The 19,861-nt window shown below is 38.2% G+C and overlaps 1 protein-coding gene across 3 annotated transcripts in view; it reads right to left on the bottom strand.

Annotated features, from left to right (window-relative positions):
- DLGAP2 (DLG associated protein 2) overlaps positions 1 to 19,861 on the bottom strand; it is a 459,052-nt gene that overhangs the window by 128,781 nt on the left and 310,410 nt on the right. For all 3 annotated transcript variants that reach the window (XM_034436765.3, XM_034436764.3, XM_034436770.3), the window contains one exon: positions 19,068 to 19,100. In XM_034436765.3, the coding sequence (XP_034292656.1) occupies positions 19,068 to 19,100 (33 nt within the window). The remainder of the gene's footprint in view (positions 1 to 19,067; positions 19,101 to 19,861) is intronic.

Genomic DNA, 19,861 nt, shown 5'->3' with positions numbered 1-19,861 from the left:
ATACCAGTTTTCTGAGCAATAGATATGATAACTATGGCATGTGAAGTGACTGTATGTTGAAAGTTTGACTGCATGTTGGAAGATTTTGTTATTTTAATGTTTATAGTTTAAGCACTTTAATATGGTTTTTATGTTGTTTTAATTCTTGATTGGGATCCAACCCAGAGTTTGGTATAAGATGGGCAGTATTATAAACAATGTTGTATTATAAACAATAAATAATGCCAGTATCTGGGGCCAACTTTAATTCTACATTTTTTTTTCATTGCACCATAATTGAGTAAGATTTGGCCAAAATCAAAATAGGTGATAAAATGTATAATATAGGTTTCTTGTTTCCAAGAAAACAAGAAGAGGTTGGGTAGAGAACCTGAGAACATTCCTGCTCAGAAACTTATCATATTTTTTCAGATTATAAAACGCTCCAAAGTATAAGATGCACTAGCATCTGGGAGGAAAACAAGGGGAAAAAATCTGCCTCTGCCACCTAGCAATTTATCTCTTTTCAGCAAACAACCTGGTCAGCTTTACCACAGCCTGATTTAGCACAAGCAGCTGATTGGTGGTTGGATCGACCTCCTGGAATACCGCCTATCAGCTGTTCCAGGCTGCGGAGATCACCACCGCCTGTCGTCGCCGCTCATCGCTGCCGCCGCCTATTGCCGCCTCCTTATGCCCCATTTTCAACCTCCGTATGTCCCATTTTTGGCCCATTCCAGCTGGTGCGGATTGCTGCCACTGCCACCTATCCCCGCTGCCTGGAACAGGCCAAAAATGGGACATGTGGAGGCCAAAAATGGGGTGCACAGAGGTGGCAATAGGTGGCAGCAGTGATGGGCAGTGATGGTGGCGGTGGTGACCCCCGCATCCTGGAACAGCTGATAGGTGGTATTCTGGGAGGCTGATCCAACCACCAATCAGCTGCTTGTGCTACATCAGGCTGTGCTGAAACTGAGCAGGCTGTTTGCTGCAAGGAGGTAAATTGCTGGGAGGCAGAGGCGGAAGGGTGGGGGGTGGGGGGTGGGTGGGGGGCTTCAGCAACATTCACTGTATATGATGCACAGACATTTCCACCCACTTTTTTTGGGGGGGTGGAAGTGCGTCTTATACGCCGAAAAATACGGTAACTGGATCCCAGGATTGATCTTGGAATTACCTCAATAGAGCAATCAAAGCAAGAGCCTTAGATATGCAGTTTCCATTCATGAATAGTCAACCAACTATGCCTGAGCTAATCAGCGAAGACACATTGTCATTGTCATTGTCAACATAGGGGTTGTTATGGGAAATACAGTACAGCAATAGCACTTAGATTTATATACCACTTCATAGCGCTTTACAGCCCTCTCTAAGTGGTTTACAGAGTCAGCATATTGCCCCCAACTATCTGGGTCCTCATTTTATCGACCTTGGAAGGATGGAAGACTGAGTCAACCTTAAGCTGGTGAGGATTGCACTCCTGGCAGTGAGCTGAATTAGCCTGCAATACTGCATTCTAACCACTGTGCTACCACGGCTCTAGATACATTGGTGGTAAGGACTGCATTAGAGAAGAAGGTTTGGCAATGTCATCCCCAGTGTGATTATCTTAATCAGCTAGCAGTGGACAAAACTCTTGATATAATAGAGCCATCTGAGATTCAAACTGGAGGTGGGAAGGGGTGGGAGATATCAGTCCTTTAAGGGGAACACTCCATATGAATGATCAAGATAGAGGTTGCCATATGGGGAATAGATACTGGGGGAAATATCCTGTCCATAAAAGTGTCAGTAGGAAAACAGAAGCTCCCTTGTTAACACTGACTATTGCCCTAATGAAATGTGTGGGGAAAAATGGGAAGACTTCTCAGATAAAGGAAGTATCCCTTGGCAGCTGGGGTGAGAAGAAAGATGGTGTAACTAAAAGCCAGTCATCCAGAGAATGATACAATGAGATACCTTGAAGATAAAGATACGCTGCCACAGATGTCATACACTTAGAAAAAATTCTAAGGTCTACGGCAAGACCAAATGGCAAAACTGACAAACAGAATAATAGAATAACAAAGTTGGAAGGAACCTTGGTGGTCTTCTAATCCAACCCCCTTTTCAAGCCTTTCTTGGTGTCTGAGTGGTTAGAATACAGTATTGTAGGCAAACTCGGCCCACTGCCTGAATTTCGATCCTGATGGGGCTCAAGGTTGACTCAGCCTCCTATCCTTTTGAGGTCAGTTAAAATAGGTGTTTAAACAGAGTGGGAGGAAATTTGGCAGCAACAATATGGTCTGATGGCAAGGAAGCCTGTCCAATTTCTGAAAAACAATTGTAGGATTCTGTAACAAGGATTTTTGACATTAAAAAGGAAAAGGATCTCAAATAACATTTTGAGATTTGGACAGAATTAGGTGCTACTTACCAGCAGCTTAGAAGCTGTGGTGGCGCAATGGGTAGAATACAGTATTGCAGTCAAACTTGCCCACAGCCCAGAGTTCAATCCTGATGCGGCCAGGTGGGTAAATTTGCTGACTCTGTAAACCGCTTAGAGAGGGCTGTAAAGCACTGTGAAGCGGTATATAAAAGTGCTATTGCTCTTTCAGACAAGTGGTTGTCCAATCTCTTCTGAAAAACCTCCAGTGATGGACCACCCGTAACTTCTGAAAACAAGCTGTTCCACTGAAACAAAACCATCCAATATAAAATGAACAAAAAGCTGGGAGTAGGGCATTATACTGTAGATACAGTAGAATAGAATAGATAGATTAAAGTGGGTATATTGGAAACCATTTTGGAAAATCACCCTACAAGCCATATCTCTTGTTGTAGGAGTGGAAGATCAAGAGTTGTCAAGATCATATTTTGGTCATATCAGATTTTGACCCAGGTATGGCTATAAATATTTACTCATAAACTCTGCATTCAGTGACTATTGGCATAAAAACCGTAACCCTAACCCTATTGGCATAAAAATTAAGATTGAAAAAACCAGTGGTGTCTTGCACTAGCTCCCCCCCTCCCCAAAGAATTCTGATGATTGTTGAACTTTCAGACCAACAAAACTGTTTACCATGTGAATGGAATCGTTCAGAAGAAAAGCAAGGTACTTGTTCTCCAAACTGAACTTTGAATCATGAGAATTCAATGGAAATGACATTTCTGGTTGAATGGAGAAGGCATTTATTGATTAATTATTCTCTTCAGAAAGATTGACTGGGAAAAGCAAGAAGAATGTAGGAGGAAAGCCAGTGTTTTATCTTAGTCTGCCAGTATGTGCAGTGATCTGTGGCCCCCAAACTGTACAACTAGTGATTAAGTTTGAGACTATGAGGCCGCCGTAATCAATCCTGAAAGAGACACAGAACCAATGGAAATCAGCAAAAGGTGGGCTATGAATGCAGAGCAGTTGCAAAAGGATAATCTTGATTTTAGAATGGAGATGATTTTGCTCGAGCTGTGCAGCAGGATGGCCTGGAGAAAAAGTCCTTAAAATAGACCTATTGTAAATTTTCTGCCTACAAAACTGAATTTTTGGTTTTGAAGAGGAACTGAAAAATTTACTGATTAATAGGAGCAAAATATGGGAAGAAGGGAACTATATTTATATATATTATATAAATTTAAAGAAGAAAAACAGTTTTAAATATACTGTACGTTTATAACTACCAGGAAGATGATTTGTATTGTTTTGTGTTAAATCTTTTTAACTTTGTAAACAGTTTTTTTAATAAAACACACACAGAGAGAGACACAGAGTAATAAATATAGAACTAAATGTGGAATTATTATATATATACATATTATATATATAATATATATAATAAATCATTATAGATATAGATATATAGAGATGTAGATGTAGATATAGATAGCAGTGAGGGAACTGGCCAAAATGGAGATGAAAAGGCATATCAACATAAAGAAATGTATGTATTGTTTCATTTTGCCTTAACTGGGAGTGAATAGTGCTGGCATTTTAGTGGGCAATATTCCTAATGCCAAAAGAGAACAAGAGGTATGGAGACTGAGCACACCCAACAAGAGATAAGAAAATCCCCAAGAAACTTCAGGATCATAGCAGGAATTTTGCAGAAAGACAAGGGAACTTTAAAGAATTTCAGAATCTACCATTTGAAGACCTTTCTCCTAAAATCTGGCTCGTGATGGACATCTATGAGGAAAATTTTAAGTATACTGTATGGTTGGTAATTCTTCTAGAAGGTGTTGCATGACCTTCTCCATGGAACAAAAGGCAAAGGCTGAGTTTTCTGAGGTGAGTGGTTTGCCTTTGCAAATTATTTGTGGGAGAAGAATGGGCAGAGCTAAGAAGCGGAGTTAAAGGAGTCATCAGCCTACATCATTATGTTCCCACAAATGGTCTAAGTTCAAGCCCTCTTCAACTGTCTTGACTCTAATTTATTATTTTATTTATTATTTTATTTATTTTTTTAAATTTTTATACCGCCCCCTCTCCCGAAGGACTCAGGGCGGTGAACAGCCAAAATTAAAAAACATACAATATAAACATTAAAATACTATAAAAATGAAATTAAATTTATCTTTGGCTCCCCAATTTAAAAACCCTTACCCATAAAATTCCCCAATTAAAAGATTTTTAACCCAGCCCGGCTTGCTGAAATAAAAAAGTCTTCAAAGCCCGGCGGAAGGTACGGAGGTCCTTCTAGCACCAATTTAGTGTTGAACTTTACTTGATTGCATTCTTGTGTATAGGCTTGTGCAATAAATATTCTGAACTGCAACTTAAGGCATGGTCCTGATTCTTTGTGCTTGACATGCTTGCACTTATGGAATAGCCTTTAAGAGAAAGAAAGTTGAGAGCGAATGACAAATAATGCCTTATCCGCAGCTCTTCAGGCAGTGAAAGCCACCCACAAGGCAGTAAGAAGTCAAGCATAAAACATAAAAATAAATGAAGAGATGAGGCAAAAGGGAGAATAATAAACTCACAGGACAAATGTAAGATCTCTGCAGCAGGTAATCATGAACTAAAGCTGCACCTAATAATTTATGCCATGCAAACAAGGATTTCTGCCATGAATGCTCTAAACTCTAAAATATTTCAACTAGGCATGGACTAGGCACATGTCCCATGTATGAATCACAGAGATCAAAATGAAGAAGAGGGCATGTCCTATAAACAGGCTGGTCTGTTCCTCAATAGAGAAATCATTGCAACGTCTACAATATTTTTAAATAGTTATGATGGAGTAGTTGTCATTTAATTATTTGCAACTACCTGACTACTATATAGTTGCAATCTGTGTCAAACTGTGGAGCTGGAGATCAATTGGCCTTTTCTCGACCTCTTAAACTGATGGAACAATGGAACAAAGTTGGCTGAAGATTTCATATTTTCTGAATGTTATGATACATTTCACAGGCCCATAATCCTATTGAGATGCATTTCAAATAAATCCTATGTTTAGAATAAAAACTGCACTTGTAGATTGAACACAGGCTTACGTTTGCATCTATTTCAGAAAATAGCCCAAATCAACAAATCAGAGGTTGCCCAATTTGTTTCATGGCTTGAATAAGAAGTAAGAAACCCAAAGTTTCTACTTCTATTAAATAACACCTCCAAAAGGTTGAAACAGGTGTTTATACACAGCGGGATGAAATTTGGCAGCAACAATAGGTGTTTGAAGGAAAGGAAGCCTGTCCAATTTCACAAAAACAATTGTAGGATTTTTGACATAAAAAAAGGAATGGTACTTATCGGCATAGTTGCCACTCCTCTGGGAACAATTCTTCTTAAATGTTTGGCCAACAGGGATGATGGAATAGTACAAAGGAGTCTTTACAAGCCTGGATGTCCTATTATTTTGTGTGTAATGTTTATATTACACACGAATATTATTTGATAGAAATCTGCCAAACTATTAACAGATAAGAGGTGAAATACATCACTCTAGCTTCTTTCTTTCTTTCTTTTTCTTTTTTAATGAAAGTAACTTTTCAGCTGAGGATAAGTATAGATTTAAATGCTTCTTAAGGATCTCTATGGAGATTCTCAGTCATCCAGGGTCATGGTTGTCCCAAAGGTGCTTTTTCAAAAGGCAACTGGGCTTTCTTTGATTAAATAAAAGTTATTTAATATCTTTTAAACTGTTTTAATTTTTGTATGTTGTGTTTTTACTTTTGGCTGTCCACCGCCCCGAGTCCTGCTGGAGAAGGGCGGTATAAAAATCAAATAAATCAAATAAAATAAAATAAATAAACAAAGAAAGTTCAGTTGCCTTTTGAAAAAGCACCTTTGGGTTTCTTAAGGATAATATAACACTCCTGTTCTTTGGGGGTTGTGCCCCCAAAGAACTGTGATTAGAAGTTTCTTCCAGTCAGCTTCCTTCTTCCTTTCTACAGTATTTAGAAGCAGAAATAGTGTTTTATGATCTCAGACACTAAGACCAAAATCTAAGCCACTTTGAGGTGCAACTGAATCACATGCACCTCTCTAGTAAAAGTGTATATTTTGTGAGGAAAAAAACACACCTATTTAAAAATATACTTTCCTTTTGTAATGCAGTAATGGAAACAAACTTTGAATGAACAGATGTGAAAATGATAGGAATTGGAATAGACTGATGTTACTTGTGACTCACCAAGCTTAGTGCAGCCTAGCAACCAGAGGTTACCTGAAGACAGCCAACTTGGATTAAATAGTCATGGAGAAGATTCTCAACAGCTACTAATCAAAGTGGTTTTACACTGTCACCAGAACTGAAAGGCAAACACTTCTAAATATTAGATGAACAATAGTGATTAAAGTTTTGGGGAATGGAATCAGGATTCACTGGTAATGTTAGACCAATCATTCTGTCTCAGACAAATCTATTTTACAGTGTTGTTTTGTTGAGGAAATTAAAGGATGCCCACTATAAATGCCATCTTGGACTCCTAAAGGAAAGACAGAAATATCTAGATGGGAACAAAAATGCTGAACACGATTTGCTTGGTCTGATCCAGATGGACTCATAGCATGCTTAAACTTGTTCCAAAAAAGAATAATAAAGCACATGATGCAATGCTTTGATAGACCAAATTTCCTATTTTGTATTGTTTATTTTGTCTGCTAATTAAAAAAGGGTGGGGAGAGGCTATGATACCCTTAAACTTCTGAAGCACTTAACATATCTATTAGATACAGTCAGGGGTGGGTTCTAATTTTTTTTACTACTGGTTCTGTGGGCGTGGCTAATTTTGTGGGTGTGGCTTGATGGTCATGTGACAATTCTTTCGGATATAGCAGAGGTACTGGTCTAACAGGCTTTTAACTGCTTGCAGAGCTGTACCGGTCTACCCATTTATTTTTGCAGGCACTGGTCTACCCATTCATTTTTGCAGGCACCGGTCTACTCATTTGTTTTTGGAGGCACCAGTCTACCACTAAACTGCCTTTTACCACTGATCAGCTGTAGGGCGGCTCTTTGAATCCCTGCAGCAAGAGTTTAAACAGTTTTTTTCCTAATAGCCCATCAGCTGGGACTCAGGAGGCAGCAATAGATTGAGGGTGGGGCCAAATAAAAGGTAAGAATAATGCGGGGGTGGGAGGCCAGGGGGGCCGGAGGGGCTGAACTGGTTCAGTGACGTCATATCATCACTGCTACTGCTCGGCGGAACTGGGCCAAACCGGGAGGAACCCACCACTGGATACAGCCCTGAGTTTGCAGAACCAGTTATAAGGCTTGATGTTATTACTTATATAGTTTACAGTTTATTTTGCTGGAAAAGTAGCTCTTTGTGCTGGTATCAATTACAATTACTAATTTAAAAAAGGGGAGGTTCAGATTATAAACCACAAACAAAGGTTCATTGGCTAGAAAACCTACCCTACATGGGTAGAGAAAGTATTTTTCCTATCTAACTTCTAATACAAATAGGCTCAGAAACATTTTGGTTTCCAATATTTGCCTCTTATTAAGTAGAGAAAAATTGACTGCTGAAGCAACACTTCAGGCTGGGTTCATATTTAAAACAATACCACATACACCCATTTCAGCTACAGCTTTTGCATAGAACATTTGTTAATGATGGTTCCCATAGAAACAGGAAGCTTATTTCAGCTAAGATTCTAAATGCTTCATTGTCATTCTAATCTACATAGACGGAATTGATCTTTCCTCATTCTAGAAGTTTATATTATGACCAATGTGACACTAAAAATGTCACGATTAAAATGTTTCCCCTCCATATTAACTGATTATTTGTTCTCCCTTTGAGTCTTATTGATCCTGGCAATTTCTGTCAAAATTAAGTACACTAAAATGTGTTAGGAGAGCGTCTGCTTCCCAACACTAGTCTTAACAAACACACTTTGGTAGAAAGAAATTGTATATTATCAGTTGACTTTCTCAATTTCTAAGTGAATTAACTGTGTAAATTTGCACCCCATAATGTTATAAAGTTGCCCATCACTGCATTAATATGATACAAAAAATGGGGGGGGGAACCATGTAAATTGATATCGATCAATCTATCAGAAATTCAAAATATGTTTGGGCAGACAGTCCTCGACCTACAAGAGTTTGCTTAGTGGTTTCAATGGGGTTCAAGTCAAGGAGAAGCCAGATATATTTAACCACTGTGTTATTAACTTAACAACCGCAGTGATTCACTTAACAACTATGGCAAGAAAGGTCCTAAAATGGGGCAAATCTCTGAACTGTCTCACTTTTAGCAACAAAAATTCTGGGCTCAATTGTGGTCATAAGTCAAGGACTACCTGTGTGTATAAAATTCAGTAAGCATAGACTTTGATAGATTTCTTGGCTAGCTTGTTATGTGTGTGGGACCTGGTCTTTGGGTGTTAAGTGAATTTCGTTGTATGGGTATTGTACATGTATACACGTACAATGACAATAAAGTTATTATTATACACAAACTTGACAGTATACACAGCAAACAAGATAATCATGCTGGATTTCGTATCTCAAATCACTAGTCGAACACTTCTCAAGCATTTAGGACTGCGTGATGTATCGGCAGATTATGCGAGCAGATCCCAGTAAGGTGGCCTTCTGCAGCTGACCAATAGTGATCTTGTCAGCGCCAATTGTTTCTAAGTGCTTGCCTAGGTCTTTAGGCACAGCACCCAGTGTGCCAAGTACCACTGGAACCACCTGCACTGGTTTATGCCAGAGTAGTAGTAGTAGTAGTAGTAGTAGTAGTAGTAGTAGTTATTGTTGTTGTTGTTGTTGTTGTTGTTGTTGTTGTTGTTGTTGTTATTATTATTATTATTATTATTATTATTATTATTATTATTATTATTATTATTATTATTATTTTCTAGTGAAAAAGTAGATGAGGCCAGAATACAAAAATGAATAGGACCAAAGCAATAATTCTGGTTTGATTTAATTATAATGCATAATCAATTTAATTATAATGCATAATCAATTTTCCCACGTATTTAATAAGTAATTGAATAATTACAACACTGTAGATATTTTTGGAGGACCTCTGGGGCTGCACTCAAGGCTCTGGAAGAACCCCTATAAGCATTTTTAAAACTGAGTTATAGCAGGGGTGTCAAACTCGTGTCATCACGGCGTTGTCATGTGACGTATTGGGACTTTTTCCCCCTTCGCTAAACTGGATAGGGGTGGGGCCAGCACATGATGCATCTGGCCCGTGGGCCGCAAGTTTGACACCCCTAAATTATAGAGTATTATAAAATACAAAAGTAAATAGAAGAGCAGTGAGTAGGGAAGGGGGAAAGGGGGAAGAGAAGTGAGGAAAAATAGGAGGGGAAAAAAAAAGAAGCATTGACATCCAACTCTCTCTGTTACAGTAAAATAAGGCACTGACATCCAATCACAACACAATCACTTTGGGTTTTACAGATTAGACTGATAGATCTTGATAGAAATGGCTTGTTTATACTATTATGGAAAAAGCAAAAAGCCTGGAAGAATAAAAGTGTTATAAAGCCCTAGGAATTTAGATTATGTACTTTTACATCAGAAAAATCAGACTTCACGTTGCTGCTATGTTTATACTACTTTTCAGTTTTGCATATAATGTTTCACCCCATATTATGCTATTTTATCTTGACAGATTAGCATGACTATAATCAATTCATTGCAAAGATAATGGTTTCAAAATATAAAACATACCTAAAGAAGGTGGGGCAGTACCAGTCTTCTGTAAATATTTTATAAATGACTTGCCATTAAGCAAGAAACAGCCTCTTCTTTATATGATATTCTGCAACCCTGAGATATCATGTGAAATTTCAAATGTTTATTCATTGTATATAGTAATGAAAGATAATTTGTATATCTATACTGGACTATTTTTTTCCAAATAATTTCTTTATTTTTGCACACAATTATGGACATATGTCAAGGACTACCTGTATGTTATCTCCAACTCAGAGCTAACATTGATGTTTTTCATGATTAATCATCTTCCATAAACCTCTAATCCATGAATTTATCCTTTCATCTTTTAAATTCCTTCAAGACAGTGACCACTACCAGAATTTATAATGATGAATTTTACAGGTTAATTCTATGCTCTGTGAACAAGTACTTTTTAAATCTATTTTAAAATTATTTCCAATCAGGATCATCAACGACCTTGTCATTGTGGGCAAAATTGGAAGAGGAAGTGGGCTGCATATGTTTCCCATCTTGAGTTATTTGTAAAAAAAAATAAGGGGGGGGGGATAAATAAATAAAAAATAATAAATAAATAAATAAATAAATAAATAAATAAATAAATAATCCACAAATTTAGCTCATTCTTATCCATTAAAAAGCACTATTCCCAACACAGCTCCTTGAAGGTCTCTATTTTTTAATTTTCCCTTTCTCTTTACTCTTTGCTTTCTATTTTATAAGCATTCACTAGAAGAATAGGTTCTCTTATTCCAAATCTTGGTTGCGAAATCATGGGTTATATCTTTGATGGGAAACCTTGTCAGACTGATTTTTCTTTGGTTGTTTTTGTTCTTGTTATCTTTCTCAAGATAGAATAGAATCAAGATCATGTGAAATATTAGTACCACTTTATAAAGCCTTAGACTTGATAAAAGTCTAGACCACATTTAGAATACTGCATACAGTTTTGGTCATCATATTATAAAAAAGATGTAGAGACTCTGGAAACAAAGATTATTAGAGGGCTGAAGGCCAAAACAGATGAAGAATGGTTTCAAGAATTAGGTATGTTTAATCTAGTGAAAAGAAGGACTAGGGGTAACATGATAGCACTGTTCCAACATTTGAGGGGCTTTTACAAAGATGATTTCCAAAGCAGGACAAGAAACATTGGATGGAAACTAATCAAGGACAGGAGCAACCTAGAACTAAGGAGAAATTTCCTAACAGTGAGAATAATTAACCAATGGAACAGCTGGCCTTCAGTAGTTGTAAGTGTTTCATCACTGGAGGTTTTTAAGAAGAGACTGGACAGCCACCTATCTGAAATTGTATAGGTCTCCTGTTTGAGCAAGGTGTTGGACTAGCAGACATCCAAATTCCCTTCCAACTATGTTATTCTGTTATTCTTTTGTTCTGTTAACTGCTGATAAGAAATTGCCCAGAATACAGGTCATGCTGACTGGTCTATATGTACCTGGATCTTTTGGGTTCCATTAGTAAAAATTGGGATCTTTGTCTCTCTTTTTTATTTCACTCTGTTCAATGTTATATGAAACAGAATGAACCACTGCATAACTTTGAAATTAGCATTTATAGAACTAGATGCTAGAGACTAAAACATCTGTATTATATTTCAGAAGGTTATTGCTGTTAAAAATATGTAAAATATTTTGTGTCTAATTAAACACCACAGACATTTATACGGGGAATCATTATAGGCTCCAAATGCCACCCATGTATCTTCATTTAATTGTGGAATCGTTGAAACCATTTTTAGTACTTTTTGCAATGCAGCAAATACCATGGATACGTAGAAAAGCATTATAGCTGTCAGGGCCTCATTTCCATATCTTTGATAACTGCCCGGTTTTGTCCCTCTATTTATTTAATTGTATTTATAGAAGTATTTGAATTTTAGGCCACATCCCTAGGTGGTGTACAGAAACACCCAAGATATAATAATTTGAAGCATATAAAATCCTGTAAAAAGGATCAAATCTTATATTAACATAGATGGATGATTTTGGTGAGCTAATTATTTTAGACAATGAGGCTATTGTAGGTAAACTGAATGAGATATGACTTTAAAGCTTTCTTAAAGAACTTTTTTTTTCTCCAGTGAATATCACAAATGCACAGAAAACCAGAGAAAAGTGTTGATCCCAAGTCAGAATCGGCTGACACTGGAGGTGACCTCCCCAAATTAACTTAACGAACATTGACAATCTTTCATAAGGAGGCATTCTTTCAGTGGTCCTGGCAAAAACCATTTTAGTCTTTAAAATAGTCAGATTATAGCATTGATTATAGTTAGTACTATCCAGGTGCAGTATCATTCCTTGAAACAATGGCTCTAAGTAAGAATAATTGGAATTGATTGCCTCCCTGCCTCACTGGTGGTTGGTTTAGATATCAGGCTCCTATTTAGTTGCTTAAAACTCACCTAGTAGTGGACCAGTTGCTAAGAATCACTTAGTAGTAGAACAGTTGCTAAGAATCACCTAGTAGTGGAAAAGTTGCTAAGAATCACCTAGTAGTGGAACCGTTGCTTAAGACTCACTTAGAAGTGGAACAGTTACTTAAAACTCACCTAGTAGTGGACCAGTTGCTAAGAATCACCTAGTAATGGAACAGTTGCTTAAAACTCACCTAGTAGTGGAAAAGTTGCTAAGAATCACCTAGTAATGGAACAGTTGCTTAAAACTCACCTAGTAGTGGAACAGTTGCTAAGAATCACCTAGTAATGGAAAAGTTGCTAAGAATCACCTAGTAGTGGAACAGTTGCTTAAGACTCACTTAGTAGTGGAACAGTTACTTAAAACTCACCTAGCAGTGGAACAGTTGCTTAAGAATAACTTAGTAGTGGAACAGTAATGACTAAGACCTAAGTGGCTGTTCACACCAGTCGATTCTCCTGGCATCACTGCAGCTGGGTGAATCCCCTCACTAAAATAAATGGTACATGAGCATGATTGCCTGCTGCTGTCAGTGGTGTTCTAATGTGCTATGAGATCGCTTAATTCCCAGACCCATAATAGAGCTGCTGCCCCTCATTAAGCCAAATTTCTGTGCAGAAAGAGAAGCCGATGGTTTTCCCTAATGTGGACAGACTTCTCCAATAACAGCTATTGTATCATGCTTGGTAAATCCATTCACACACAAGGCAGAAGATCAATTGAGCAGTTGTAGCAATGACCTTGTTGCTACAGTAAAGGAAGAAGGAAGATCTAGGGAGGGCAGACTGTTCACGGTTACCAGGATCTGCAGATGAACCCAGTACCACTTTTCTAAGGCTAATAAACAATTAGCTGTATTTTAGTACACAAATCAAAGAAGAAGACTAAAGGCAAGCAATCAAAAACAATTCACAGATCATCTATCACATCTGTAATTTAAATATGCCTTATTATAATAAATGTGAAATGATGCCATATGGTTTGAAATCTTTAAAACAGGCAACGGAACAATGATAGGCTATGCAAAATCAAGGTTTTTTTAATATTCTAACAATATCCTACATCTTTTTGAGCCCTGGTGGAGGGGCCATTTCTGGGAGCTTTTAAGGGGACCCTGGTTCCCCCCCCTCCTTAAAAAGCCATCATTGTATCCCACCTGCCTAGACAACTTCCATCCAGTTTCCAACCTCCCCTTTTCAGGGAAGGTTGTGGAAAAAGTCTGGCAACTTCAGAGGGTTCTAGATGAAATGAATTAACTGGACCTTTCCAGTCAGGATTTAGGCATTGGTCACACTTGTTGATGATCTTTGGCAAGAGCAGGATGGGGATAATGCAACCATCCTCACTCTCCTTGACATCTCAGCAGCCTTCAATCCCATTGACCATGGTCTTCTTTTGGGGTGGCTACAAGGGCTGGGGATGGGTGGCACAGTCTTGTGCTGGTTCAACTGCTTTCTCCAGGGCTGGTCCCAATCAGTGTTATTTGGGAGTAAGAGGTCCAGCCCTTGGACCTTTTTTGTGGCATGCCACAGGGCTTAGTACTCTCTCCACTACTTTTAAACATCTATATGAAGCTGCTGGGTGAGATCCACTGTCATAATGGGCTGAGGTATCTTCATTATGCTGACAATATCCAACTCTATATTTCCACTCCTGGTGATCGAAATGATGCAGATGCTGCCCTCTTATGGTGCCTGGAGGTTGTGGGGGCCTGGATGGGGGACAAAAGGCTTTGACTGGCAAGTCAAATTGGCTTTGAGTGGAAAGGACACTGAGATACGGGAGTTTGTCAACTTTCATTCTAGATGGGGTTGCATCCCCCAGATGGATCCAGTCCACAACTTGGGAGTTCTCCTGGACTCATAGTCCCTGCTCAAAGAGCAGGTAGAAGATCCTCATAGCTAGGAGAGCCTATGTGCAACTTTAGGTTGTGCACCAGTTGCTGCAATAAGCTAGTGTGATACAATTGTTTACCTCTTTGCTAAGAGAGTCTGCTAAATCTAGAGTTTTTTTCGATTTAGGTGAAATCTATTTTCATGTGGAGACTCTGGCCTTGAGAGCTTGCTGTCAATCCCAGCTTTGATGACAACTGCATTTCTCCTTTGAAAAGAAACAGCTGGCTATTGTTGCATATACCCTATCATTATCTTCACTCCCTTTCTGTAGCCTTTCTATAATATACCATTAGCTTCTATTATTAGTTGCCTATTTATTCCCAGGCTAATTTCAAGATCCTATTAAACTAGTACAGAGAACCTGTTGCCAACTATATGCTCTGAATCACTGGGGGTCCAGCAATATAAATCCCTCCTTGTGCCACCTCCTTTGAAAGTCAAATGGTTTTCAGTCACCAATGATTGTTTTGCAACTACCTGCGTTCTTGACTTATCATCAGCAGGACTCACATGAACATGGTTGTGCTTACTCCATTCTTACAAAACACTGCCTTTTCTTTTTTTTCTTCTGCAGAGCTTGGGAAAACGATGGTTTTTAATTGCTAGCTGTGTTGAGGGCCTTACAGACAGAGTAGCCTGACATAAATCAAAGATAGCATATTAATTAGCAAATCTAATTTATCTTTGTGGGTTGTTACAGCAACTGTACCATAGTTCCAGCATGTTTCTTAGTTCTTAAAACCAAGAACAAAATTTATGAAGCGTATTAAAAATTATAATTTGAAAATATATACCCTCATTGTAATAAAGTTATTAAATATATTAATAGTAATAAACTTGAGGATTCTAGTTTACATGTGCATTATAAATCCAGCTCTTATTAAATATGGTTCACATTTCTAAATCCCTGGTTTAAGATACCAAAACAACAAAGCAGCACCTAAAACGAATTTATATTGTGGATTTAAAAATGGTAATATATCGTTACATTACTAGAAGTTACAGTGCTTCTGTTAGAAGTATTAACGGTTATACTCTCTGAAATTATTCGGCTATTTAATGAATAGATTAAGAATGGCCTAGTTTAGACAACATATGAAATCACCATCTTGTGTGATGCATGAACCGCTGCAGACAATGGACTTTCTAGTCCTTCACTCTTTTCTTTATATCAGAAGAGTTTGGAACTTCTTTTTAATTAAAGTTAATTCAGTGTGAAAGTTCACATGCTGTAAATTGTGTTTCAGTTAAACAATAGATGGATAGCACATGGGCAACCTGTATCACTTGAATGGTGTTAATATGACCTGTTTGGATGCTCAAGAAGATCTATGCTTGGGATATGGAGAAAGGTGTATGTGAACCTGGAACCTTCAAAAAAAACAAAACAAAACAAAACAAAAAAAAACCCTAAACAATTTGCAAGCTTTTAACATGATAGAAGATGGCTTCACCATAGTATATGTACTGCACATGTGAATATTGATGGTTAAGAGGGGAAAAAAAGTTTACGTTTTATATTATGGATGTAAATCGGGTATGATCAAAAATTCAGGAAATATATTTCTGAAATTTATTTTAGGAAATATATTCATTCTGCCTTACTTTTATGAAGTTGTCAGTTGTCTTCAATCCCATGTTAGCCAATTAATAATATATTCTGCCCTAAGCTAAACTAGCTGACCATTTCCACAAGTTTTAATTTAAATTATCTCCTTTAAGGATTTGCTCTTGGCTATAAAATCCAATTTCATGGAATTACTGTATAACATTAAAGTAGCATACAAAATCCAAATGGATTTTTCTTTTACAAGAATTTGAAATATTTTTTCCCATGAGACTTTAAATTCCTAAATGCATAACTGTCATACTGTCAGACATCATTTGTGTATATACTGTTGTTGTTCTCTGTCCCCATCTAGGGGCCGGAGCCAAATAGCAATCTGCATTATTTGGAAGCTGACTTGGCCCTTTAAGGGCCACCCACCGATAAACCCTCACTCCCAAAACAAGTGCATCCCAAATGAAGCCAGACTCCTTTCCTTTAGCTTTTGGAGGAAACAGAAGCACCCAGAGGAATCCAGTCTAATCCGTGGCACACATTTATCTGAGGACAAAAATCCATGTCCCATATTTATTTATTTATTTATTTATTTATTTATTTATTAGATTTCTATACCGCCCTACTCCCGAAGGACTCAGGGCGGTGCACAGCCAAACAATAAAAACACATACAATACAAAATTTAAAAAATAGAATAAAATCAAATTAAATAATTTTGGCCCCGACAAATTTAAAACCCCAAACTTTTAAAACCAATTTAAAATTGAATATATAAATACTAAAAATATTTAAAATATTTAAAATATTTAAAATTTTAAAAATCTTTTATAAAAGAGGGGGAAAATTAGGCCAGGCCGGCCTGGTGAAATAGTAAGGTCTTTAAGGCGCGGCGGAAGGTGCGCAGATCCGGGATCCTCCGTATCTCTGGGGGGAGCTCGTTCCAGATAGTAGGTGCCCCCACAGAGAAGGCTCTCCCCCTGGGGGCCGCCAGTCGGCATTGTTTGGCTGACGGCACCCGGAGGAGCCCCTCTCTATGGGAGCGTACTGGTCGGTGGGAGGCTATTGGTGGTAGTAGGCAGTCCCGCAAGTACCCGGGTCCTAAGCCATGGAGCGCTTTAAAGGTGGTAACCAAAACCTTGAAGCGCACCCGGAAGACCACCGGGAGCCAGTGCAGCTCGCGCAGGAGAGGTGTTACATGGGAACGCCATGTCGCTCCCATTACCACCCACGCGGCCGCACTCTGCGCCAGTTGGAGCCTCCGGGTGCTCCTCAAGGGGAGTCCCATGTAGAGAGCGTTGCAATAGTCCAGGCGGGAGGTGACAAGGGCATGAGTGACCGTGCGTAAAGAGTCCCGATCCAGAAAGGGACGCAACTGGCGAATCAGGCGAACCTGATGAAAAATCCTCCCGGTCACGGCCGTCAAGTGCTCTTCTAAAGACAGCCGTGAGTCCAGGAGGACGCCCAAGTTGCGAGCCCTCTCCGTGGGGGCCAATGATTCGCCCCCAATAGTCAGTGATGGCGTCAACTGACTATATCGGGACGTCGGAAACCACAGCCACTCAGTCTTGGATGGGTTGAGCCTGAGCCTGTTCCTCCCCATCCAGATCCGTACGGCCTCCAGGCACCGGGACATCACTTCAAGGGCATCGTTGGGGTGATCCGGGGTGGAGATGTACAGCTGGGTGTCATCAGCGTACTGATGGTACTCCACCCCGAAACCACGGATGATCTCGCCCAGCGGCTTCACATAAATGTTGAACAGGAGAGGCGAGAGGACTGACCCTTGCGGCACCCCACATATGAGGGGCCTCGGGGTCGACCTCTGTCCCCCTGTCAACACAGACTGCGACCGGTCAGAGAGAAAGGAGGAAAACCACCGCAACACAGTGCCTCCCACCCCCAACTCTTCCAACCGGTGCAGCATGATACCATGGTCGATGGTATCAAAAGCCGCTGAGAGATCTAACAGGACCAGGACAGACACAGCATAGACACAGCATCGCTGGTGAGATTTAGATTTATCCGTATTTGTTAATTATTATGCTCACCAGCAACTCAACACTGCTTACTTTGTATTTGGGTTCTTATTGAATGTATTTCTATTTTTCCCAGTTTCATCCATCCTGTTCCTTTAATAAGGTATCCAGATCTACGCACATGGTGTGTTTTATTGGAAGATAGGTGGGTTTAGCTGCATGTCAAGCTCCACACAGAGTAACGTGTAGTGAGGGCTAGAACAATAACTCTTTCTTGTTTATCTTTATCCCTGTTTGTTCGTGAGCTTACATCTCTTCCTATTTTGGTGTTTGACCATTCTTTCATTCGTTGGGACATTCTTTGACTATGATGGCAGTGATGGTTTGGGCTATTGATTGTAACAAGTAGTCCTCTACTTACTATTTACGGTTATTTTATTCAAAACTAGCTATCCAAAACAGTTCAAAGCTAATAGATACATATTAGTGTGAAGATATTGTAGAAAAGTAGATGGAGATAACAAATGTTTCATATTTGCTCTCCTTTTATTAATCTATTTTGAAACCAAACTCAAGATAATCACAAATAGCAATAGGTATAGTCATCAAATAAATAAAATAGAAACTTTTTTTTAAAAAGAAAGTTGATCTCTTCTTAAGGAAACACAAACACAAAGAATCAGTGAAACGACAGTGAAATATTTGGAGAGCTTCTAGGTTTTTAAAAATAATTTGACATGGTACTGCCCCTTATAGAATGGCCTAGATTTAAAATAGATGTGTGATTTGTGTGTTAATGCATATACTTTTAGACAGTACGCAAATATTAAATGATATTGTAATAATTATATTGTAAGAATTTGACTTTTCTAGTAAAAAATGTCAATTTCCATTTTGTAAGATTTGGGATAAATTGTCAGTATTTATTTGCTCAAAATATTTATTCAGATATGTTTCATAGACAATACAAAATATATGACTGTTAACACCAGAAATCCTGCATGCACACATAAATACATTTAACAGCATGTTATACCACATATATACAACATAATTCCAGGCTAACTGTAACTTTACCTGCAAATGCATGCCCTGTCAGAGAATCCAAACCTGAAATTAAAAAAGTAAAAACAAAATAAAATCTTCAGCATTATTTTGAATTGAAACTCCACCTCCACTATAACAAAAATTAACTGTATCACTGGATAATTATCTAGACATCCAGAAAAAAAAGCAAGCATTATTTTTCCAAAACAGTACAATTAGATTTTTATTAAATATTTTCTAGAATGTAACTTCCATAATGCTTTAAAGAAACTTGATCATCCTTGTTTAATTTTTGTCTTTCTAAACTTATTTGAGATAGTTCACAATATTGCCAAGTTACTAATAATGAAGTCAATCTGATAATTATTTGTACAAGCTTACATGGTAGCTGAGTTTGAACCCTACTTTTCCCAAGAACAGATTCAACATGACAAAATAACATAAAGATGCTTCTTTGGAAATTTGTGTTTATTGTATATAAGTGTGTAATGTCTATATGTAGAATGAAACTAAATCTACTTTGGGGATGAAGAAATTATGGCGCTCCAAATGCTGATGAACTACAATCCACAAACTAAGTCAAATGATCAACTATGAATGTTTTATTTCAGAAGCTGTAAAGATTTTCCCTTTCAATTTTAGAGAAACACAAGGATTTAATACCCAGAGAGGGAGGTCATGGCAGTACTGATTTACTGTGGTCAGAACTTTACCAAATGTTTCTAGTAGAGTAGAACTAGTTCATTACTTTATCCTGCTTAGTTCTCTCAAGCCATGTGGGTTCTGCTATTTTTAAATTTGGATTAATTATTATTTGGGTTATT

The sequence above is a fragment of the Pantherophis guttatus genome, chromosome 1, assembly GCF_059756535.1.
Source record: "Pantherophis guttatus breed Tessera chromosome 1, ASM5975653v1, whole genome shotgun sequence".
Lineage (NCBI taxonomy): Eukaryota > Metazoa > Chordata > Lepidosauria > Squamata > Colubridae > Pantherophis > Pantherophis guttatus.
Note: the sequence above shows the minus strand (reverse complement) of the source record. Positions and strands in the feature narration are given on the sequence as shown.